The sequence below is a fragment of the Rattus norvegicus genome, chromosome 16 (genome assembly GCF_036323735.1).
Source record: "Rattus norvegicus strain BN/NHsdMcwi chromosome 16, GRCr8, whole genome shotgun sequence".
Taxonomy (NCBI): Eukaryota; Metazoa; Chordata; class Mammalia; order Rodentia; family Muridae; genus Rattus; species Rattus norvegicus.
Genome location: NC_086034.1, coordinates 29,651,317 through 29,676,883, shown reverse-complemented (window position 1 = coordinate 29,676,883; position 25,567 = coordinate 29,651,317). Strand labels below are relative to the sequence as shown.

The 25,567-nt window shown below is 44.6% G+C and overlaps 1 protein-coding gene and 1 non-coding gene across 4 annotated transcripts in view; one reads left to right on the top strand and one right to left on the bottom strand.

Annotated features, from left to right (window-relative positions):
* Klhl2 (kelch-like family member 2) overlaps positions 1 to 25,567 on the bottom strand; it is a 112,612-nt gene that overhangs the window by 62,899 nt on the left and 24,146 nt on the right. For 2 of the 3 annotated variants that reach the window (XM_039095083.2, NM_001419565.1), the window contains exons 3-4: positions 21,690 to 21,796; positions 9,238 to 9,359 (exon numbers count right to left, since the gene is read on the bottom strand). In XM_039095083.2, coding sequence (XP_038951011.1) covers positions 9,238 to 9,359; positions 21,690 to 21,796 — 229 coding nt within the window. Of the gene's footprint in view, positions 1 to 9,237; positions 9,360 to 21,689; positions 21,797 to 25,567 lie in introns of those variants that run through there. The other variant, XM_063275213.1, reaches the window with a different exon arrangement.
* On the top strand, positions 6,661 to 6,766 carry LOC120097650 (U6 spliceosomal RNA). Its single transcript, XR_005495197.1, has one exon. It is a non-coding gene; the product is annotated as a U6 spliceosomal RNA (small nuclear RNA).

The following is a 25,567-nucleotide window of genomic DNA, read 5'->3' as shown; positions in this document are numbered from 1 at the left end:
ACTACCCCCTCCTCCAACACAATCCTCCCCACAGCCATTTCAATCACCACCATCACTACCACCACCATCACCATCACCAACTCTACCACCACCACCACCACCACCATCACCATCACCAACTCTACCACCACCACCACCACCCTCACCAACTCTACCACCACCACCACCACCACCACCTCTACCACTACCACCAACAACACCATCACCACCACCACCACCACTACTTTTTCTACTATCATCATTACAAGACCCTTAATACCATGCCCCTGTAATATGTCGTTCAAGTCCAAATTTGCCAGTTGCTCCATATTTTAGCTTTAGGCTACATGTTGTCATAAGTTTAAAAAGAAGTCCCATAAGTCAGTGTTCCTACCCCTCTCCTCCCGCCAAATCATATATGTCTCAGCTAACCTCAACCAGCTTTTTACCAGTCACCTATCTACAGAAACAAGTCATCTAACAGGTTTCACAAGCTCTTACAGTGGGAAGACTAGCATCATCCCCCAAAATAAGGCCCAGAGAAGTTAAGGGAACTGGCCACAGGACAGTTAAATCCCATCCAAAGGTGTACACTGCCATGTTTTGTTCTTCATTCATTTCCCATAGCTCCAGGACTGGGTGCTTAGCGTAATCCATCAATGTCTGCTGAAATGACATTTCGTTTAAAAATTTTAAGATTAAAAATAAAAAAACCCATATTTGTATGGGTGTTTGGTCTGCACATATGCCTGTGAGCCACGTGTGGGCAGTGCCTGTGGAGGCCAGAAGAAAGTGTCAGATCCCTTAGGACTGGAGGCACAGATGGTTTTAGCCACCATGTGGGAGTCAGGAACAGAACCCAGTCTTCTGAAGGAACAGTCAGTGCTCCTAACCTGAGCCACCTCTCCAGCCTTTAACACTGGTATCTCAAATGTCCATTTTTAATCATTGGGCATGGTGAAGTTTTCACTAATTCTAGCACTCAGAAGGGAGACTCAGGTAGGTCTCTGAGCTTAAGGACAGCAAAGGCTACACAATATGATTCAGTCTCCAAAAAACAGTTCATTATTAAAAACCAACATCCATCTAATTAGAATTTTATTTCAGTGCTATGCATATAAGAAACTTACAAAATAAAAGCATCCTAACCAAACTTCAAATTATCTGTTCACCAATTAACCAAGACTTCCCGGGCCCTCAGTAAAGGGCACCCCTTACATGGCTAGAGTCTTCTGTTCCTCCAGCTAGGCTGCATTTTGCCAGCTCATACATACTGGGTTTGCTCCTCTGTTTACGACAATTGAAATAACAAAATTTAAATATATACATATAATCAAGAGACATGTGAACATAAAAAGCACAGTTTCTATAAAAACAATCTTGATTGACTCAGAGTGACTAGATCAATGTGTGAGGATGAAGAAAAGAATCAAGTCAGACACCAGAGCGACAAGAACTGAATAACTCAGAGACTGCACTGAGCCAGCTTTGTAAGTGCCCCAGTTCTCACAGCGAACACAAAAGCCATGAAGTCAAGAGGGGACTGCACCGAGGGGGATCGGAGAGGAGTTAACGGCGGGGAATGACAGCGGATATGATCATATCTCACTGTATACATGAGGGGAATTGTCAAGAGTAAGGAAAATAATTAAAGGAGGAGGGGGATTGGATAGGGGGGTTCTGGAGGGGAAACCGGGAAAGGGAATAACATTTGAAATGTAAATAAAGAAAATATCCAATTTAGAAAAAAGTAAAATATTTAAGCTGGAAAATTACAGTTGATGCTGTTTATGCTGTGGTCATACAGAGAAACATAGAGGTCTCTAATCCAGTGATCACATTTAGTTTAAAAACAAGACTGATGTACAATCTTGTATGTACTCACTTTGGTTAAAATAAAATATCTGATCTGTCTGTGTTTTAATGATTCCTTGACTTTAATGGCCTTTTACTGAGTTAAGCAACTTACTTAAAAATTTTTTTAAATGTTTTTAAAGATTTATTTTTATTTTGCAGGTTTGCTGGCACGTGTATATGTGTACCATAGGCCTACCTGGTGCCCACAGAGACCGAAAGAGATCATCAGACGCCCTGGAACTGGAGTTATATAGACAGTCATAAGCCGAGAGCTGCCACAAAGTCGCTGGGAACGGGACAACAGTGCTCTTCCCTGAGCTACTTCTCCATCCCCTCCCATGTTTCAACTGCCAACAGACCTGGAAGAAAGTGAGTCCTTCTGCTGCCCTGCCCTCCCCCGGGGAAAACACATTTGTAGCACTTCAAATACAGTCTAGTCTATACCGGTGAAATAGGTACATCATGGGGAACTTCCTGCGTCACCACAATCCTGCGGAACATTAATGTGTTTAGCACCAAGAACTGGTTTTACAGCTCTCATGAAGACTGCTCATTTTCAATTCTGCTCCACTTCTTGAAGAAATGAGATATTCTCATCCCAGACAATTCCTGCTGGTGCAACATGTAAGTTTCATGAACTGCTTAAGAGTCATCCATTTGAAGCTGTCAGACAGCTCTTCCCCCTCCACCGTGAGAGCGTTCTAATCCAAACAGAGCCTGCAGACAGTGCTTGCAGCATCACCGTGAACGAGCACTTGTTTACACCAGCACTATTTATTATCAGCCTTTGTTTTCCACACTTCATTTTTACTTTTGATTTTCACACTTACATTAGGTGGGAAACACCTACTTTTAGCCAAACATACCCTGAAGCTGAAAAGTCAGAATGTATGGAGCAAAACTGCACATTTAACAAAGGGAGAAATGGCGAGAGAACGTGAACTGTCTTAGTCTCCAAAGAATGTTAATACCGTCTCTAGTAACTTGGGAATATGGAAAATTTTCTTTTCTATTATAAAGATAGTTTCTTTGATGATACCCAGATCTAATCCAGGGTCTTGCACATTCTAGGCATGTGTTCTACAATGGAACTATATATCCCTAGTCAATATTATTTTCAACTTCTAAAATTACTCTTATAGGGACTGGGAAATGACTCAACAGGTAACACGTTTGCTGTACAAACATGAGGATGGATTGACCCCTATCATCTGTGGGAAAAGAAAAAAGGACGGAGGGATGGGGGAAGGAAGAAAAGAAGACAGACAGATGGACAGACAGACAGACAGAAAGGGTGAGCCATCTAGATGTGGGGGTATGGTGCAATCCATGTATAATTCCAGCACTAGAGAAGCAATACCAGAATGACCTCTGGGGCTGGTTGGCAACTCAAATTCAGATCAGTCAGCTCCAGGTTCAATGAGGGACTCTCTTAGCAGCTAGGAATCCTGGGTGTGCAAGCATGAGGACTGGAGTTTGGATCCCAAGACTCATGTAGGAAGCCAGGACTGCACCATGTATTCCTATAACGCCAGCTCTGAGAGGGGTAAGTGGATTGCTGGACCCCAGACTAAACAAACCACGCAAGTCCCAGGTTCAGGGAGAAACTACATCTCAAAAGAATAAGGTAGAGAGTGACATACAAAGACATTCAGTGCCTGCCTCTGGTCTGTATGAGTGTACACATAGACACACAGACAAAAGTATACACACATACACACACACAAAAAAAAATAAAATAAAATCTCTTTATATGCAGGGTGGTGTTGAACACATTATTTAAGCTTTCTGAGTCTATTTTTTCCAATTGCAAAATAGATTAATACATGTCTTACATAACACTAAAACCATCAACTGAGGTAAGCAACACATATGCAATGCGCAGTACATGGTTGAAGAGATCCGTGATTAAAACTTCTGCACTAATAATACACACACAATCATATACTTATTTTTTTCTATTTTTTTCAGACAGGGTCTTACTATGCCCCCACCCCCATTGGAGACACAAAGGTCCCTTATGCCCACAGATCACTAGGGAAACCAACCAGCAATGTTAAACACTCCAGGGTGGGGAGTGTGTGTGGGAGGGAAGGGTCCTCAGCAGAGGAGATGAAATACCTGCTTTCCCACCCAGAAGGCTGGGAGTGGATATTATTTAGGACCTGGTGACCTTTTTGGTATCTGTGGAGGCAGACCTAAATTCCCCAGAATGCTATCCTAGACTCTTCCTCCCTGCTGAGGCCTCCCCCCAGCACAGCTGTAGCCATTTTGTTCCATGCCCGCCAGCTATTTCATGTTGTTGCTGTAATATGCCTGCCAGACACTGACAGAGAAAAGTAACATGGCTCAGAGCAGGGTCGTGCTGACTACACACCCTGTTATGTTCTGCATGTTATGAGGTTTGTTAAGCATAAGAAATTCGACAACCAAAAAGCTCCACTCAGGACCAATCAGAGTAAAGGTCAGCTAGAGCTGTTTCGTCTAGCTAAGCCAAAATAGGCTGAGTCAGAGCTGACCACCGGGCAGCACTTCCTGCACCTGCACATGAGCTCATTGTGGTTTTTTTCTCTTATAAGCCAGCCCCAAGAAATGTTTGGGGCCATAACCTCAGGCCCCAAATCCTGAGATTCAGCCCTGATCTTAGGGTACACGTTCACTGACACGTTCACGTTCCTGTCTGACTGACATCTGTGTTTATGTGGTTTGTGGTCGACTCCTGAACCCCAACACTTCCTAGATCATTATCTTTAGCTCCCAGTTAAACTCATCCTTAGGGGAGATATCACGTATTTTATGGCCTGCTGACCTCTATGATATCCTGGTCAGAGACCACATCGGAGTCTACGCCTTTTAGCTATAGAGCCCACCTGCACGGTCACATGCCCTTTGTAAAGACGTTTCTAAGCAGTCACACCTTAAGCTTCTTTGTACACTGTTGTGGAAGAGGAACGATTGTTGCCTGGACTCTTTTCCCCATGTTGTACTGTGTTTAAATATGCATTAGACTCCTTGACATCTGATTCAAGTTGACATCTTCTCGGATCACTGTCCACACTGACACCGGCTGGGTCCTCTCACCCTCGGAAGCCTTGAACTCACGATCCTCCCATTCAGCCTCCCTCCTGAAGGTCTCAACCTGAGGGCTGCTTATCAGATATCTACACTACAATTCACAACAGTAACAAAACTAAAGTCATGGAGTGTTAACCAAACAGTCTTATGGCTGGGGGTCCCCACCACATCAGGAACTGCATCAAAGGACCCCAGCACTAGGAGGGCTGAGAACCAGTGCACTAGAACTGCAGCCATGCGCCACAGTGCTCGGCTTGCTCAGAGTTCTTAAAGCCGTGAGGAAGGAGCGAAGCCTCCATGGGTCTTCTGAAAGTACACAAAAGTTCATGCATGTTCTTCTGTACCTGCCCTTAGGAGAAGCTTAGAGGCTCTGACGTGTCTGTGGATCACAGATGTTTAAAAGCTGCTTAACAGTAGGCTGAAGATTTGTTTTCTCTATTCCCTATATATATAATATTTATAAAGTTTTCTAAAGAAGGAGTCTGAAAATCCAGACATGTGGCAGCACTTTTCAGCCAGTTAGAAGGAAGGCAGAAAGTGAAGTAAGGTGAAATATTGTTTCCCTTTTATCTCTCTTTAAAAATCCAAACTGTAAATTCATTTAGTTCAAATTATTCTACAACTTAGACATATATGAACCAAAACAGCCAAACTAAAGTTTTAAAGTTTTAAAATATTTAACAACAACAACAAAACAAAAGAAAACAAAAAGCCCAGTAATACCAAGGAGGGTGATCAAAATCAAGGAAACTTAAAATAGCCCTGTTGCTTATATAATACAGAAGAGATTCTTCCTTCTTTGGAGTGAAATCTTCAAATTACTCATTCCTCCTTCTGACTCAGTTAACAACCTTCACCTCAAACAGCTATCGCAGTGCCTTAAGTGTGTGCAATAAGGAGACAGTGGGGAAGGGAACTCAAGTCAGGAGAAACGGGGTAAAGTCTTGTTCTGTCACCAGCTGACTGGAAGACAGCTGGCCAGCAGTAAAGCACTGAGAGTCTTCAGTGAAACACATTTCCAGAGACACTAGAATTTTCCTCACTAGAAAAACAGTCTCACCAGGTAACCACTTAACCTTAGTGTAACCATCCTGAGGCCACCAGACACCTCCACTGCACAGCCCCTTTCCTTAGAACACACTGGACTGGACAAGAAATGTTAAATAAAGTACAAACACATAAAAATAATCAAAACACAATGAAGAGAAGTTTGACACACATTCATCTCTAAAGCCTTATCCCAGAGTTCACTGAAAAATACTTGTTACAAAAAGGGAGGCTTGCCTTCATGAGTTTTATTTCCAAATGTCTTTCCAAAGCACAGCCTTTTCAGTGGGCTGTAAGGATTTTATAAACCAGGATAGCCCTAAGCTAAAGAGATATCCCTTCCCCTCTAAAGAAAAGCCATACCGAATGGAACCAGGCCTCCCAATGCAACCCTTAGAGTGTACTGTAGCAACGCACACAAAGGGCAAGCCATCATGACGAGTGGCTCCTGTCAAAGTCCGTGACTGATGTATTAAGACTGGAATGTGACAGTTATTAAAAGGAACCTTAGCGGTGTTCTCACTCCTAACAGGCACTGTTCCCACTGTAAAAATGGCTAACAAAGTACAGGGCTCTCATTTAGACTCTCAGGCATGCACATCTTTAGCGGTTTCCCTCCACATGGCCATTATGTATCAAAGAAATCTATAATCTGTTTGCAGGTAGGTGTAGACATCATGCACATCAATAAAGGAAAAGCACGTGCTGGCTTCGGCAGCACTTATACTAAAACTGGAACGATACAGAGAAGATTAGCATGGCCCTGCGCAAGGATGACACACAAATTTGTGAAGCGGTTCAGAAATTAAAAAAAAAAAAAAGCCCAACAACACAAGGTACTTTCTTATTGAAACAATGCCTCCACAGCCCAACAACAGTTGAAGTGTACAGAAAAGTCTAGAAGGAGATGGCATGTTGCGACCTTCTCTCATTTCCTGACATAACGCCAACACAATTCCTTCACACTAAAACGAACATTGATCTGAGCTTTTGAAGATGGCTTTGTGGGTGAAGTGGTGGCTATGCAAGCACAAATGCTTGAGTTCAAATCCCCAGAACACACATAAAGCCTGGTAAAATAGCAGGTTTTTTTAATCACCGAGTCCCTACAGCAGAGACAGGAGACTCCCTAGAAATCTGCTGGCCAGCTAATCTCACATAATGTTGAACACCAAACTGGATGGCAAGAAATGATGTTCAAGGTTGCTCTCTAATCTCCACGTTTTCTATGGCACGTGTGCTCCACAGACAGACAGGCAGACAGACAGGCAGGCAGGCAGACAGACAGATAAATGATGTTCACTTAGCATATGATCCAATCACCCTTAGTCACAACTCCAAAATGGATGGTAGATTTTCCTAACATTCTACCTCATAAACAGAAAGTCCCAGCAGAGTAAAAAAGGAGGGTCAAAGGGCCCCAGGAGGCTTGGCTTCCTCCAGCTGCCATTTCCCAGTAAGCAGATAGCATGCGACATGCTACAGCAGCAGCTCTTCAGTCTGCACTCGAACATGAGGTAGCACATTTCAGCTGCTCAGAGGCATAAACCATGAGACTCATATCTTCTTTGTACAGTAGAATTTAGAAGCTGTTTCTTAAGAGTTTGGCTCCAGGGGCTGGAGAGATGGCTCAGCAGTTAAGAGTGCTTGCTTATTCTTCCAGAAAACCAAAGCTTGGTTTTTGACACCCATGTTGAGTACCTCCCAAGCACCTCAAGTCCAGCTCCAGGGATCACACAAACACTGACAGACAAATTAAATGCTTTATAAAAAGGCTCTAAGTTCTCTTTGTTGCCCTTAAAGCACAGTACCCCTACTGAAAGGACTATAAATAAATTCCAACATTTAAATGTTGACAGGGCATTTCCACCCAGAATTAAAAGATGCATGTATTCTTTGCTCAATCGATTCCCCTTTCAGGAGTCCAGCCTGTAGAATTCTTGCACACCAAGATTAAGATGCCCATTCACTACAGCAGTTCATAAAAGTGGTCCATTATGCAGACCCATTACCATATGAGACACCACACAAAGAACAAGCCACTCTGTTCAGTGAGGGGAAAAAAAGCAAAGTGTCAGAACAAACAGAGAAAAAACATACTCGAAATTTCAATGCTGTGTGCTCATTTACTTGAATCAATGAATGGGACTTGTCTCAATCAAAGATCAGCAGCTATCCTTCTCAGGAAGGAGATGGAGATGCGGGAGCAGGGGTGGGGGTGGGAGGTCACAGCGAAGGGCCTGTCCTAGTCACTGTTGTACTGCTGTGAAGAGACACCATGAGCCTGCCAACTCTTATAAAAGAAAGCACTTAGCTGGGGCTGGCTCGCAGGTTCAGCTGTTTAGTCCATTATCGCCGTGATGGGGACGGCGCAAAGGCAGACACAGGGCTGAAGAGGTAGCTGAGATCCTGATCCTTAGGCTGAAAGAAGCCACTGGGCCTGGCCTGGGTTTCTGAAACTCCAATGTCACACTTCCTCTAACAAGGCCAGACCTAATCCTTGTAATCTTTTCAGACAGGTCCACCTACTTGACACTAAGCATTCACCTACAGAAGCCCACGGGGACCATTCTCATTCAGTCAGCACAGGCCAGTTTAAGAAGACTTTTCTTGAGGCTGGGGATTTAGCTCAGTGGTAGAGCGCTTACCTAGGAAGCGCAAGGCCCTGGGTTCGGTCCCCAGCTCCGAAAAAAAAAAAAAAAAAAAGAAAAAAGAAAAAAAAAGAAGACTTTTCTTTCTTTCATTTTTTGTTTTTGTTTTTGTTTTTTGTTTTTTTGGTTTTTTTTTTGTCTGTTTGCCTGCAACATCCTTCTATGCCACCTAAAACATTTAAACATTTATTTAATGAACGTCTGTAAGGCATTTGTTCTGTACAGAAAATAAGATGCCACATCAAATTCTGACTGAAGTCCAGACTTATTTAAAGAGGATTCCCAAGTAATAAAGAATTAAAGAATGTTGGTAGTCAAAAAATCCTTTGGAGACTTTACCCTTCAAAGGAATAAAGAAAACCTGTGGGCTGCATGAAGCAGGAATTCTAAAGAATGACAGTGCTGTCACAAAAGGAGGAGCATTACTCAGAGAAACGATGTGTCTCAGATCCGCGAAGATATAAAAGGCACTGAAATCAGAAACACCATTAAGAGGACGCAATCATCCCAGTGTCTCTCGGAAATAAAATTTCCACAATGAATCCTCTGACTCTGGCACAGACTGCATGCTGTGTGGGAATGCAGTTCTGGACCAGAGAGCTGAGTGGTGTCGAGTGTGGGCCCGTACCTGTACGTTTTCTTCTGTGACCTGAATTTCTGCCGTGTAAACATAGTCAATTAGCATCCTCAGGGTCCAGCCGTCGACCTCTTTTATTCGAACTCTCTTTGCTCGGCTCTCGCTCATCTCCCCTGAAACACGGAAGAGTGAGGTGAAGTAACAATGGGAGGCTGCTGAGGAAATGCCAACACCGAGACAGGCTGATCTGTCTTCCCACCACACACTCAATCAGACAGGCAACAGGATCTGCCTCGACTTGCAGGCCTCAGCTGCTCCCCTAAAACCCGTCTTGAGCAAGCTACAAACTGTACTTCTGTTAGGCATCTGACCCTGAAGATCACATGGCAGGAATGAGGTCGCCCCGCGCTCAGCTGCAGGAGCTGCATCCGATGCTGCCCGTGATGGGCAGGGTCCCTTTGTGAACTCCTCTCTGGTTGGTTGCTTGTTTTAAAGATAGAATTCTTCTGTGTAGCCCTAGCTATCCTGGAACTAACTTGCTGGCCGGGGTAGCATCGATCTCAGAGATCTGCCTGCCTCTACCTCCCAAGTGCTGGTATTAAAGGTGTATATATACTACCAAAAAACTGGGTGGGGTTTTATTTTTAAATGACTATGTGCATGTGTGTGTATGTGTGTGTCTGTGGGTCTGTATGTGTCTGTGTGTGTGTGTGTGTGTGTCTGTGTATGTCTATATGTGTATGTCTGTGTGTGTGTATGTCTGTGTGTGGTCTGTGTCTGTGTGTGTGTCTATGTGTGTGTCTGTGTCTGTGTGTCTGTGTGTGTGTCTGTGTGTGTGTGTCTGTTTGTGTGTGTCTCTGTGTGTGTGTGTGTCTGTGTGTGTGTGTCTGTGTGTGTGTGTGTCTGTGTGTGTGTGTGTGTCTGTGTGTGTGTGCGCACATACGGCAGGCGAAGGCAGACAGACCTGGAGCTGTATGAGCTGGCAGTTTGAGCCACCTAACACAGGCACTGTGACCAGAATGCAGCAGGTCCTTCAGAAGAACCGAATGCAACTGCTCCGCCATCTCTCGGGCCCCCTCTTTGTAGATTCTGAATCACATCTGTGAGAGTAACAATGCCACCATCCTTAGCTGATGCAAGGACTTAGCGTCATTCCTGCAAAGAGCACACAGACCTCTGCCCAGGGCCTGGCCAGATGCAAGCGCTCGGGCACTTAGTGAGAAGTCACAATTCTCGTGTAGGAACGTCGTACAAGGCAAAGCACACAGCTGCTGAGGCTAGTCAAGGGTTATTACAGAGATGATCTACGTAAGCTCAGCTCTGGCTTGTCATCTGCAGTCTCTTAATCCTCAAGTCATTTCAACACCAGTATGAGCTGCCACAGTCTGGAGCGCTTCACATCTCAGCCTGATAAACAGGGGCACAAGCCCTTCCTCCTAGTACTCACATATGGACAAAGGAGAGGAAAAAACAATGATGCCCCCACATCACCGGGACTTAGTGAGGCTAGGAAGCAGGTGTGAGCAACAGGTCAACACAAACGCCCTAGGATATAAGGAGACACAGTTAATTAAACAGTGAGGAGGAAAACCCTTAACTACCTAGCCTGGCCTGGAGGTACAGGACCAGCCACTAAGGGGACTGAGGCCAGAGGAGCACAAGTCCAAGGCTTGTCTGAGTGACAGTGAGGTGAAGGCCCACCTGGGTAAGTTAGTGATACCCTGTCTGGAAATAAAACGTAAAGGGGGGGGGGGGGGCGTAGAGGAATAGCTCAGTTGTAGAGTGCCTGTCTGGCAAGAGTCAGACTCCGGTCTCAGTTTCCAGTATTGAAAGGGATGGGCGGATAGACAGACAGGCAGGCAGGCAGGCAGGCAGGCAGGCAGGCAGGCAGGCAGACAGACAGACAGACAGACAGACACACACACACACACACACACACACAGAGAGAGAGAGAGAGAGAGAGAGAGAGAGAGAGAGAGAGCGCCATAGTTATAAACTAAAAGGCTACCCCAAGAAGGACCAACTCTCGCAGAAAGGTTTCATTCTAGAATCCACTAGGGCTTAGGGATGAAGCTCTGGAAAGCTTGGGAAACTGCACCACAGCCTCTCACCTGCACCAGAATCCTGCACCTCGCATTAACAAAAATAACAGTGGACCCAAGATCTCTCTTTCAGACACAGTATGGTTGTCCATACTATGGCATCTGTACCATAAACTATCAGAAGGCCTATGGGAATCTACAATTTCAGAGGATTCCTTTGCAAAGAGAAGCCCTGGGTGGGGGTGGCAGGTGCGAATCACAGTGGTAGACACTCGCTGTGTGTTCCCCTGGAGAGGGCCTGACAAGACCTCAGAAAGAAGCTGTCCTTCTCAGGGCTGAACTATGTCAAACTGTGCCCTGTCGTTGCCCAAAGAGAATACATCCATCTGGGGTACAATAGAGGATTTCTTGAGAGAAGGAAGGGAATCCCATTGTTTCTGTCTTCCCACCTTTAAAAAGAATGGATGAATACAGAAAATCAATTCACTGGCATATATAGCGCTGAACAGGAAAAATCAATTCACCTGCATATACAGTACCTTCCCCCATGCACCCCTCCTCTCCCTGACTCATAGATCTCTGGGGTTGGTACAATCTGAAGTCCTCCAAGTTCCAAAGTTAAAACACTCATTCTTATGTATAGTGTGTGTGTGTGTGTGTGTGTGTGTGTGTGTGTGTGTGAGAGAGAGAGAGAGAGAGAAGGAGGAGGAGGAGGAGGAGGAAGAAGAGGAGGAGGAAGAGGAAGGGAGGAAGGGAAGGAGGGAGGAAGGGAGGAAAAGAAGGAGGGACAACTCCCAGTATCATTCCCGGGTAACTTTTTAATTTTATTTTTTTATTTATTTTATGAGTATTTATGTTTTGTCTGTATGCAAGTCTTTGCACCCTGTGAGCTGTGAGCTGCCATGTGGGTGCTGGGAATTGAACCAGGGTCCTCTAGAAGAACAGCCAGCTAACTACTGAACCATCTCTCCAACCCTCGTTTATTTTGATTATATTCAAGACACCAACTCTTCCCCTTGACAATTCCCAGATCTACCTTGACCTCTCTACTCCCAACTAACTGTCTTCCTTTCTTTTCCTTTTTTCTTAAATTTCATGAATTCCAATTTGTGATGACCGTATATGTCTAAGTATGGGGCTACACACTGGGGCATGGTGGGCCTATCAGGAGCCATGTCCATAAGAAAACTGAGTGACTCTCCCTCAGAATTCATCAACTGTCCACGGCTTCTTGGTTAGGGGTGAGAGCTCATGAACGCCTTCCCATTTCATGATAGGATGTGGACTGCCTTGATTTAATGCAAGTAACTACAGATTCAGTGTACACATCAGTCCTGTGTACAGAAGACGCAGTTTTGCCTGGTCCTCCCCAACCTCTTACTTTGCCTTTTTCCCTGGGTAATGGGGCAAGCACTTTACCAACTAAGCAATCTCCCCATTGCCCCTCCTAATTAGATTTTAAATAAACACCTTACCTTGCTTCATCCACAGTGCCCCTAGAATTTGCAAAGCCCTTCAGCGCTTAGGGCAATATAAGTGCAAAGCCATGTACCTAGTTCCCAGATTTCAGGATTAATTAGTATAGACAAAGACTTAGGCAAAACCAAGTCTCCTAATTCATGTATACGACTAGGGAAAAAAAAGTCCTGGGCCAGGTAGTTTTCACTATTATGCTTTATAAAGAGGCACTTTGCTAAATCACATCTTTTCCTTATATGTCAGTTTTTAAAGATCATCTACTTCCAACAAAGTCAACCTCAGTTATATACTGTTCTTAAAATGATTTAATCTTTATTTCTTTGCCTTAACTTAAAAAAAAAAGTAGCAAAACCCAAAAGCTTGCCCCCAAATGCATGAATAGATTAAAAATTCCAACAATCAAAGCACAGGGAAGGAGATGTGAGAGCTATTTATATCCAATCCTAGGTGCTATACAGTATCTGCCCTTGGCTATATTTATAGGACATGTGCTTAAACAGTATGGCTTTCTGAGATTTGGATTTAGTAACGAATTTTTTTTTTCTTTTCTTTTCTTTTCTTTTCTTTTTTTTTTTTTTTTTTTTTTTTTTTTTTTTTTTTTTTGGAGCTGGGGACCGAACCCAGGGCCTTGCAAGCGCTCTACCACTGAGCTAAATCCCCAACCCCTGGTAACGAATTTTTAAAGGCAGCCAAGATGGTTCGTTGGTGAAACTGCTTGCTGGCGACCTGAGGTGCATACCTAGGAACTACATGGTTCCTGACTTCACACACACACACAGCTCAGCACACTTGGGTCCATACTAATGTACCCTCAGGCCAGGTACACTTACTGCTCTTACAGAGACCGGCCTTCCGTTCCTAGCTCTCACGTGGTAGATCACAACCATCTGTAAGTCCAGCTCCTAAGAACCCAGCATCCGCTTCTGGCCTCCTCCAGCACTAGGCATACACATGATACACATGCAGACGTGTAGGCAAGTACTCACAGAAAACAGATCTTCACAGGCAGGGGCGCTATCTAATGATGCTCTGCAGCTCTTCCTAGATCACTTGGAACTTCCCACACTCTCAGTGGACCAAGTAACTTAAGATTAACTGCATTAATACCCACATAGATGCTTGTGCTAATGCCCTGAGGAATGGTCACCTTGCACTGTTCTTTTCCTTATCCACCAATCCATCAAAGCCCGCAGAATGAACTAAAACTTGACTACAATTCCACCTCCCATCTCATCACTGTCTGACCATCTCTGGGAAACCTCTGGAGCAATCCCCCAGTGTTTTTCCCAATTGAATATGCATGTGTCTATTACTGGTTTCCCAATTGAACATGCGTGTGTCTATTACTGGTTTGTGCACACAAGTGCAGATGTCTTAGAGGAGTTTGGATTCCCTAGAGCTAGAGTTACAGGCAGTTGAGTGTCACCATACATAGGTACCGGGAACCAAACTCAGTAACCCTCCAATGCTTATCCTCTGTCGGGTGCTAACTTGACACACTGGATGACTATGTTCTAAATTGGTCTATTGTTCCTTGACCAAGCATGCAAACCTCCATGCAAGTATGCATAGCCTGCCCCCAATTCACTACCTAACCTCATATACACCCCTCTCACTCCCAGTCATAAAATATAGCAGTAGGAAACGCTTTGTAGTTTTCCACACAGACCAAGCAATTTCTTACCTTGCTACGTGAGCTGAATTTTGTCCTACTAGACTCCATATCCCTATTCCCAGGCCAATTCCTCAGGATTTCTCTAAAACCTCTCCAGGATGCATTATCTGCTGGTGGCCCACAGCTGGATTGGGCTCTTATCCTAGATGTATTTGGGTACCTCATGCATGTCGACTCCGTCATAATCAACTCTCTCCCTAGCACTTTTGGGCTTCCTAATGGCAAAGGTGACAGCTTCCTTAGTCCTATACTCCACGATGCCTGAGGGAAACCCAACACTGGTTGCATGAATTAATAGCTAAATGAGGGGAAAAAGCATGCCGAATTAAAAGGAATCATGTTTACTTAGCATAACAATGGTATGTTTATCTTGATCATGGATGCTATGAGGGATTTCAGTCAAGCAACACAGTACTGAGCACACAGTCTATACTGCAAGCTGGGCCAATAAACCCATCAGCAAATAACACATCATCGACTTGACTTTTTTTTTTTAAATTAAGTCATCCAAGATTTAAATCTCAAAGATAAAACTATGGCTTAAAATGTGCCCATCAAGAACCTTCAACCAGGACTCTTGCGGCCCCTTCACCAACTGTTAGCTTCGTTTATCCATTCTGAATGAGACAAATTAAAAGTGAATGGGGGCTGAGGAGATGGCGGAGGTTAAGAGCACCTAACTAGTTCTACAAATGACTTGGGATTCGGTTCCCAGCACCCACGCTGGCAGCTTACAACTGTCTATAGCTTAGTTTCAGGGGACCGAACGCCCCATTCTGCCCTCCATGGGGACTGCACTCATGCACAGACCCACACATAGATACATATGTACACATAACTAAAACAAAAATAAACCTCCATATGCGAAACTAGCTTTCCTGGATGTGTGTAGCTATCTCCCTCCATCAGAGCCTTGCATTATAACAAATGGAGACCAGCCCAGAAAGTCACATCAGGACACAATGCAGAGCTCAATGGATCGTGAGGGGTCCAGCCCCAGCAGATACATGCACATCATCACAATTCCTGCATCTATGGCTCAGAGAACACCATAGAATACCAAGAGACGTGAAAAAGTCTACCTAAGAGATGGCTGCACAAATAAGGCCAGAGCATGTAAATATCATCGACCATGTTAATATGGAAGGGGAAATTTCTGTGGGGTCCCACCCCTAGACAAAGAACTAAAGAAAACTAGCGGTACCGAGAAAAGGAGAGTTAGCCTCTCCCAGGGACGAGCCCCCTGTTCTGTCATCCAATGCAGTGGTCAACCCTGAAACCTGGGAGGGGCTGGAGGGAGGGAAAGGAGGGGAAAAAGTGTGATGTAACTCTATTTCAATTTAAAATATTATTTTAAAAAATAAGCAAAAGTACATCTAAAAAAGAAAAGGTGGCTTTCTGGGCAGCCCCAGGGAGCACAACCAATTTGTGCTACATGGCAGGCAGCGGGGGCGGGGGCAGCAAAACCCAGCGTGTTGGACTCTTCCAGCTGCAACAAAACCCGTCTCTTTTGAAGGTGCTTGAACAAATGCTTCCCAAAATCTTGTCAGGGAAAGTGACTGAAACAAGCTGTCAGGACTACGGCTGCCAACACAAGCACGTAGGTAGCTGCAGTGGAAGTCTGACTGTGGGAGCTGTAATGTTTAAAAATCCCTCGTTGTTCTGGGTGCAGCACACAGTTTGGAATGTAAAATGAAGACTTGGTCAAGAAACTATGAACAGAAGCAAATACTGAAAATTAGTATTTAATTTGGTATTAATAAATAGGTTATGTAGACATAAACAGTTAATTTTAAAAAAAAAGAAAAAAGGAAAATGGTGAAAAGGTTTAAACTATATAATCTGGTCCATGAGAAACTCTATTATTCTAATTTCCATCTTATTAATAATCAAGGGGTACTAAAAAAGCAAAAGCTTAACACCAAAGCTTTGACTACACAGGGAACCTAAGAAATCAATGACAAAACTAATTACAGACTGAAAATCATATTTCATTAATTTCGTCCCATAGCTTTTCAAGTTCTACTTGCCACTGACAACAGTCATCACTGATATCGCTTTCGCTTCCGGATTAGTGTGGGCTACAACGAAACTGTCAGCAACGTCAGTCTGGCAAAGCGGCTGTACAGGCCACCACCAATCGCCCACTGTAGCAGTCATGGCCCAACCAGCTGCCCTAGCTCTTCAGCGCCCTACGGCAAACGTGGTAAACTATTGGACTTGTAGCGTTAGTCCCATGTGGATAACTTGTGGCAAAGACTTCTTAGTTCCTAAAGGAGCAGAGAAATGAGACAATGTCACTCCTTCTCTCAGGAACGGCTTCCACCCTTGTAGATATCCTCCGTTGAGAGGACCAACCTGGTGGTATTTGTTGATGGTAAGAGGCAAAGAGACAGAAGGAAGCAGGTTCCTAATATGCTCTCAGGGTGCAGCTTAGCTGTGCCTGGTGCCTACTTCTCACTACTTGGCCTAGCTCAAGTGTCATGATTGAAGGCTCAGGCCTCCTCACTCAGACTTGGGCCTCCTCACTCGGGCTCGGGCCCATTTCACTTCGGGCTGGGCCTATTTCACTTTCTTCACAGCAGCCACGAACAGCCGGGGCTCCTCTTCAGTCACTTCTGACCCTAGTCTCCTCTCCCCATTGGAAAAACAAGAGCTCCTCAGCTTCCTCACTGCCATGGTCCTCAAAGCCTTTAACGTCCAGCGAGTGGAAGACGCTCAGTTTCTTGATGCACAAGTAGGCATGAACCTCAGACAAATGGAGCCATACACACAACTTTCAACATTTACCTTCTTTAATCAGTCAACTAATAACCTGCTGGCTTTTTTATTTTCTTGCTACTTTATATTTACTATGGAAGTTATCAAAAAGTATTTGCTCCCCAAAAAGGACATAGTGCTCAGTATTTCTGACTAGTGTTTAAGACTTTTAACCTGTGGGTCTGGAGGGATGCCTCACTGGACAGGCATCCTTGCTGCTCTTCCAGAGGGCGAAGTGCAACTCCTAGCACCCAGCTCTAGAGCGTACAACACGCCTCACCTCTGACCTCCAAGGGTAGCCTCACTCATGTGCACAGTGCACACATACACATAACTAAAAATCAAAACTAAAACCTAAAACAAGAATTTTAGCCTGTGCCACCAAATCCAACCGAATGATTTCGTTAAGTAAGAGTGTTTTACAGGCTGTGTTTATAGCAAGCAGCCTTAAAAACATGAGAACCCATTTTGCTCTGCTCTTTCTCAGGTCACAGTCAACCGCCTGGCCTGGCTCTAAATAGTCCCAGATTTCACAAGATGAAAACCTGCAACTGCACCATGGAGCGTATCACCTTCATTCTCTACTCACCACTTCTAACTACACAGAGTAACAGAATTCTTTTCCACGGCATAAGTTTGAGTGAACTTCTCACCTACAGTTTATGGGAGATTAAAATAAGGGGCTGGACTGGAGAGTGGGCTCGGTGGTTAGAAGTGCGCTTGCTCCTGCACAGCACCAGATGCAGGCTCTAGGAGCCATGCCAGGTAGTTCCCAGCCACCTGCAGCTCTCCATCCAGGAGACGGCTGCTCGGTGGACCTCTGCCAGCTCCTACACACATACCATGCACAGAAACCCACACAGGCTCACACACATACAGAAAAACAAAACTAAATAAGCATAACTTGATCCCCTCAAGTAGAGCCTTGCTGTTGTTGGCCACACTCTATCAAACTCCTAAGCTGGGCTGCCATGTAGCTGGGACTAAAGGCCCACAGCACTGGGCACTGCTGACAGGGCTGAGTTGTTAACAACCACATTTTTGCTACTCTGTGGGGAATAAAAAATGTTGCAAAGAAAATATCTACAAACCCTCAGCTGCATGGTGAGTTCAAAGCCAGACTGTGCTAAGGGAGGTAGTCTCAAAAGAAAGGAAAAGATGGGAGAGGGGAGGGGAAGGGAGGGGAGGGGAGGGGAGGGGAGGGGAGGGGAGGGGAGGGGGGAGGAAGGGGGCTATGAAAGTAGAAGGGGAGTTATTACAGAAGGCATGGGAGCCAAGAAGAGGGGAGAGTAGAGAAGGCATCAGAGGGTGCATATGATCATGGTATGTCCGTAAGTGTGTGAAATGTCACCGTGAGACAAGTTATTTTGTAAAATTAATATATACTAAGAGTTTTTTAGGGAAAAAATTGTAGATGTCTAGCCTAAAGTTTGCTCAATCTCCTGTTCTTATACAATGAAATTTAGGTTGACATGGCCATGATACTTACTGCTGGCACTAACTGAGCAGATTCTCTTGGTTTTTAGTTTGCCTTTAATTTTTAAAAAATTATTTTTGAGAATTTCATACATACTTCATACATATATTCATAAATATATTTGCATCATTTCCCCTCCTACTCTGAACTCTCAGTCTTCCTCTATTCCCCCATTTCTTCTCAAATCCATTAAATCGAATTCTTTACACACACACACACACACACACACACACACACAGAGAGGCATGAATGCACATTCACAAGTTTTGTTCTTTAAAAACAAGAGGCCCTGTACCCCAGGCTGGCCTCAAGTTCACTAAGTCCCCCTCTACTCTCCAGCTGCTGGGAGTCCAGGTGTGCAGCACCACACCCAGCTAGGCTGAGCATTTTCTAGTGGCCATGAGAAGTGCTAAGAAATTCCCATACATGACCTCATCCAATCTTTACAAAAATCCAGAATATAAGCATATTATCATTTTTATATTACCCACTTTCCCTATGGTGAAAGTGAAGCCCAGGTTAGTCAAGTCGGTCTCCAAAGACCCAGTGGTTCCCTCAAGGTTGTGGTCTTTCCTGGAGCATTTCCAGGCCAATGATCCGGAACATTCATAAGCCAAGACCCTCTCCAGAAAGGCAACGAAGATAAGAAGTATGAAATAAGCCAAGAGACCGAAGTGAGAGTTGGTGCATGGAAATGTGGCCGCCCTTACCAAGTTAGTACTAACCTTACACAGCCCTGACTGACAGCACCTCCCAATGCTTCCCCAACTTGTCTCACAACTCATTTGCTGACCTTTTCCATTCCTGGTGACTAAACTCTGCTCAGAACAAGCAAAGCAACAGGACTCCAGTCTCTTGCACTGCTAAGGCTCACAGGGTGTTTTCCTTGGCCCCACTGCCCCTACTCGACCCTTGTTCACCTGGGTAGACCCTCTGCCTTCACAAGAAGGGGCGAACTCTCCTCTCAATGATACCCACCAACTGGCTCACTGTGTGGCCCCAGGCCTACACCCTACAGTTAAATTTGACGCCTCTCATCTCCCCAGCTGCACAACTGAAGCAGGAAGCAGTTATACTTTCCGTGTCTTTCCTAACATACTGATAATACGCCAGGCACAGGAAATACTCAAGAGTCTGTCAACTGTCACCAGCACTTTTTTTCTCCAGAGAGGGTCTCTCTAAACTAGCCCTAACTGTCCTAGAACTTACCATGTCAACTGGGCTAGCCTCCAACTCACAGAAATCCACCTGCCTCTGCTTGCTGGGATTAAAGGTGCATGCCACCATGCCTAGCTACAACTTTATATGTTTGTCGTCTGGCGTGCCTAGCTCCTACTTTCTATTTGGTGCAGCAAGAGACAAAGATTAAACTCGCAGACCACATTAACGTATTTCCTTGTGCAACACTGCAGTCAGTGGCCCCTTATCAGTTGTAGCTTCTGAGTCAAAAGCTGGAGTATTCTGGTAGCTTCTATGATCAAAGTCAACCACAGTCCAAGCATGTTAAGTGGAAAGTTCTAAAAATAAAGTTCCTGAATTTTAAAGTGGACCCTGTTCTCAGGGATATCCTGCTTTTGTCACACCCGAGGCATGAGCCATCTCTCTGTTCAGCACAGCTACACAGCACATGGCATCCATCGGTCACTGGCAGCTGGAGCATCAGTCGACAGTCACAGTATTGCCAAGCACATGCCTATGTGACCCTTATTGTATTGAATAATACCTCCTAAGCACAAAAATAGCACACTGGCTATTTTACCACAGCATACTTTCATTATCCCAATTTACTCTTAGACAAGGCTGCTATTCTTGGCCTAATTTATAAGTTAAACTGTATAGTACATATGTGTACATAAAAACTTTCGGTTAACATAGAGTTTGGACCTATCCAGAGTTTTGGGTGTCACTGTAAGAGACTATCTGTGTCCTTCCCTCCCCTTCTCCTTTCCTCTCTTCTCTTCGGCCTGTACCTTCTGAGGACTGAGCCCAGGGCCCGTGCATACCAGATGCGTGCTGCATCACTGGGCTCCAGCCCTGGCTCTAAGTCGTTTTATTATATATATATTTTTTCCTTTTTTTTTGGCGAGACTTGAGGGATCACAGGCATACACTAGTTCTTTTCCTAAAGGGCTAACAGCAAGTTACACACGTTCATACACGCTGAAGTAAAACCTAAGCTTACGGATAGATACATCAGACTACTTCTCACACTTCCAAGATAAATCATCTAACACAATCCTTCAGTTTACTATAAATACTGGGAAAAGCAAATGGGAAAACTCATTTGGGAAAAAATATGAAACAGTAAAAGATGCCTTTCCTTTCCCATACACAAAAACAAATCAACAATGATTTAAGAGCCCAAAATGCTGTAAACTGAGGGGATATGTGGGACTGCAACCCCTGCAGTGAGGAGATATGGGACTGCAACCCCTGCAGTGAGGAGATATGGGACTGCAACCCCTGCAGTGAGGAGATATGGGACTGCAACCCCTGCAGTGAGGAGATATGGGAATGCACCCCTGCAGTGAGGAGATATGGGAATGCACCCCTGCAGTGAGGAGATATGGGACTGCAACCCCTGCAGTGAGGAGATATGGGAATGCACCCCTGCAGTGAGGAGATATGGGACTGCAACCCCTGCAGTGAGGAGATATGGGAATGCACCCCCACAGTGAGGAGATATGGGAATGCACCCCTGCAGTGAGGAGATTTGGGAATGCACCCCTGCAGTGAGGAGATATGGGAATGCACCCCCGCAGTGGTAATGCTGAGCTGACATCAAGGCTGATGTGTGCAACACATTCACTGAGGACAACAAAGCCAAGTGAAGGTGCCTCAATGTTGGGGACAGTTGACAGACTCTTCTAGCTGGGTTGACATGGCAAGTTCTAGGACAGTCAGGCCTAACGCAGAGAGACTCTCTGGGGAAAGATGCTGGGGACAGCTGACATATTCTTGAGGCTCTCCCTTTATAATTCTTCATTTCATAAAACCAAAACGCTAAAAACAACGGTTAACCTGGAAAGGCCTCAGGTGAACACACCTGAGAAACGGAAATCTCTCCTACCTGTAAACATGGCGTGGAAGTAAGGGCTGCAGGCCGCCAGCACCACTCGGTGAGCAGGAATCTCCATGTCCTCTGCCACAATCGTGACGTCACACAGCAGATTTTGACTGTTCCCAGGGAGAAAAGGAAAACGTAAATGCCTCCAATAATACAAGTATTCAACGTTCTATGCAAAACTTTTGCTGTAAAAACCCTTTTTATTTTTTGAAATCTTGTGTGCTTTAAGGAAATCCCTTCCCTTCTAACAGGGTACCTAACTATAAGGACACAGAAAACTGTAAGCTAAATAAAGGTCCACCTCACGGTGGCCTGTCCTTGCCACAGAAATCTACCCCCCACCCATCACTGGCCTCTCACCTACAGGTAGTCAGGGAGGCAATGACTCTCAAAGGAGACAGCTCACAAAAGTGCACATAGTGGTATGACATGGTGATGCAGACAAACAAACTGAGCCAAAATTAGAAAAGATATTCGAAATGCCCCTGGGTTCCTACACAAAGACAAAATTAAATTCAAGCACTGGCTGCTTAAAAGGCATTTGGTCTTGAAAACCATAAATAACCTAGACCACTTTACCAACATGAAACGTATTATTCTCTGAGGTTGAACTACCTGTAACAAAACTTAAAAACATTTTGTAACCTTACAGCAAACATTCTTTAATCTATAATTATGCTTATAATTCTAAAATAATTTAAAATACGTGGTGAGCACTTTTTGGGTACCTGCATGATACTACATTCTCTGGGTAATTAATAAGTTCCTGACAGGGGCTGGGGATTTAGCTCAGTGGTAGAGCGCTTACCTAGGAAGCGCAAGGCCCTGGGTTCGGTCCCCAGCTCCGAAAAAAAGAACCAAAAAAAAAAAAAAAAAAAAAAAAAAATAAGTTCCTGACAGTTAGTTATTCTGGAACTAGCAGGAAGGTTTCAAAGCCCAACTGTTTACAGGCAATCCTTTTGTGGAAGACAGACACACACACAGTACAGGTACACCTCCCATCCATAAATACATGAGCCCAGGGCTCATGTGTATATAGGGTACACTCTTGGCTCTCGGTCCCTCTGCCCCTCTCCTTCAAGGAGAGCCTATTGTCAGCTCCCAAGCTGCATGTTCTTAGGAACTTAGCCAGGCTCCCTGCAGTTTCTCACTTGTTTATGAACTAGCTGCTGGGGGCTCATATCAAAGCTTTCTGGGAAGTCTATGTCACTTCTTCTCTCCTTAGGAAAAACTATGAGAAAAAGGAGAAGCCCAACTCCAGACATGAGTGCTCTGAGGCCTAATTCTTGACAGGCCTGCTGTGCCATTTAGACTCAAGTGTGCTTGTGGGTGGCTTGTGGCTGACTTAAGGGCTCGTGATACCAAGACAGGCATCAGGAAGGTCCCATGTTAGAGTCACTAAAGGAGTCATTCATTTGGAATTCCTCCAGATCGGGTGCACAGTGACAAAGTCTACCATCAGCACAGAGGATAAAACACTCTGCACTCCATGAGTGGCAGGGCTCATGAGTAAGCCAGCCTGACAAGGCTGGGGGCCTGGGGAAGACTTTCTCCTCCATGGCCCACCTCAGTCAGCAAGGTATACATTATTTAGATTCCCGAAAGCGAACGCCTGAAGAAACCAAGGTTAAAAGTGAACAGCCCAGGCTAACGCTGTAGCTCAGTATGTATGAAACCTAGGGATCTATCCTCAGCACCACACACATAGGGCTAACCTGCCTACAGCCTCCTCCCCCAAGTAATGACATTGATATTCAAACCCAGCACCTGCTCCCCGCCACACAATCACCTAGTCAGGGTGATGACAAATTTTCTTAAAGCCTGAACAAAACAAAGTGGCCTTGAACTCTTATATAGCCCAGGCTAGAACCAAAATCACTGCATAGCCCAGTCTAGCCTTGAATCCTTAATGACCCTGCTTTGGCTTCCCAAGTGCTGGGGTTATAGATGTCCGTCACTACACTCTAGCCAAGAAAGTATTAAGTGTTACATATGGCTGATCAAAGGCTCAGCTGGAATAGCTCTACAAAATATTGATCAAAAAAATCAAATAAAGTTTGTACACTCCCTCAGAAAAGCACTTCAAGACCATCTCTGCCCTTAAGGCCACTAGCCAAGGACAGGCATTATGAGACAGAGTGCAAAGCACTATCATAGAGATGTCATGGGAGATTGGGTAACCATTTGTAACCCCAACTTGATTCAAGAGGCAGACAAGTTCCAGACAAGCCTCTTGAACAACACAGTGAGACTGCTGATGAACAAACAAACAAGAGCTGACTCAGTCAGGAAGGAGCAAGGCAATCTTGGACAGGAAAAATAAGAGGCTGGAGAGATAGCTCAGTGGTTAAGAGCACTGACTGCTCTTCTGGAGGTCCTGAGTTCAAATCCCAGCAACCACATGGTGGCTCATAACCATCTGTAATGAGATCTGGTGTGTCTAAAGACAGCTACAGTGCACTTATAATAAATAAATCTTTAAAAAAAAGAAAAAGAAAAATAAGTATGTCCTATGCCCTCAGCAAAGGACAGTGGGGAACTGTGGCCCAAGAAGAGCGGGCAGAGGATGTAAATGAGTGGACTGGGGGTCGGCAGGATGGCAGCAGAGCTGACTCTCCCACAGTGAGTGGGGATGTGGACTCCAGTCAAAGCCAAGGCAAGGGCCTCTTGGCCATGTTTTCCTGGTGTCAGCAATCCCTCCTACCGCTCTCATTTAAAGATGGATCTTAAGTAGCATTACACTTGAATACCTCAAAAATCACGTAATTAATTACACTCCGCTTCAATTACAATTACTCATTGATCCAAACCTTCTAGCATAACACCTGCTGGCTGCTGCATAATTGGTTTGGCCTCACTGGCTTATTAGTTGATGTCAGTTAACTAATAAGGCTAAAACATTAACAAAATATTACACCGGCACACCCTGGGTGAGGATGTAGGGAGTCTGAGGGCCTCATTAGAAATCATGGACACGGGGCTGGGGATTTAGCTCAGTGGTAGAGCGCTTACCTAGGAAGCGCAAGGCCCTGGGTTCGGTCCCCAGCTCCGAAAAAAAGAACCAAAAAAAAAAAAAAAAAAAAATCATGGACACACTAGCTTTTAGACCTGTGTTTAATTCTCTTGCGTCAAGCAATAGCATATTTTAAAACAAAGGCCTGACCAACCTCTTGCTCAGTACTGTTGAATATGCACTAAACATACGTCAGCATTCCCAGCTGGTCATCCTATCTCTCTTTTTCAATTTTTAATATTTGTATGTGCATGTGCATGTGAATGTAAATATGTCTCGTGTCTGTGTAAACGTGTGAATGTATGCCTCGGGTGTGAATACATGTGTGTGAGTACATGCCTATGTTGATGTGTGCATATGTGTGTGTATCCGTGTGAATGTATGTCAATGCTTATATGTGTATGTGTGTATATATCAGTGAGTGTATGCCTCTTAAGTTTATGTGTATATGCATGTCTGTATGAGGGTACAACCACTGTTTTATATGTGCATATATATGTAAGTATCTGTGTAAATGTGTGCCATAGGTATTCCAGTGCCTATGGAGGCCAGAAGAGTGTGTCAGATGCCCTGGAACTGGAGTTGTTAGAGCAGTTGTGAACTGCCTGTCTGGGTGCTGGGAACCAAAGGGCTCTTAACGCCCCACACTCTTCTCAAGGAGCTTTCTCACAGGCCAAATGACTGGGGTGCCAGCACTGAGAATGAATGTCTGGCGATAGAAATAAGGCATCTTGAGTAGCTCGCGCCCTGTCTTTTACAGTGAACTTCTGGGCTTGTGTTCCTATTACTTGAAATCTACTAAGAAAATAGACTGCAGACATAAAAGGTCTTCAAAATAATGAAATAAAGTTGTCGTGGTGCATGAACT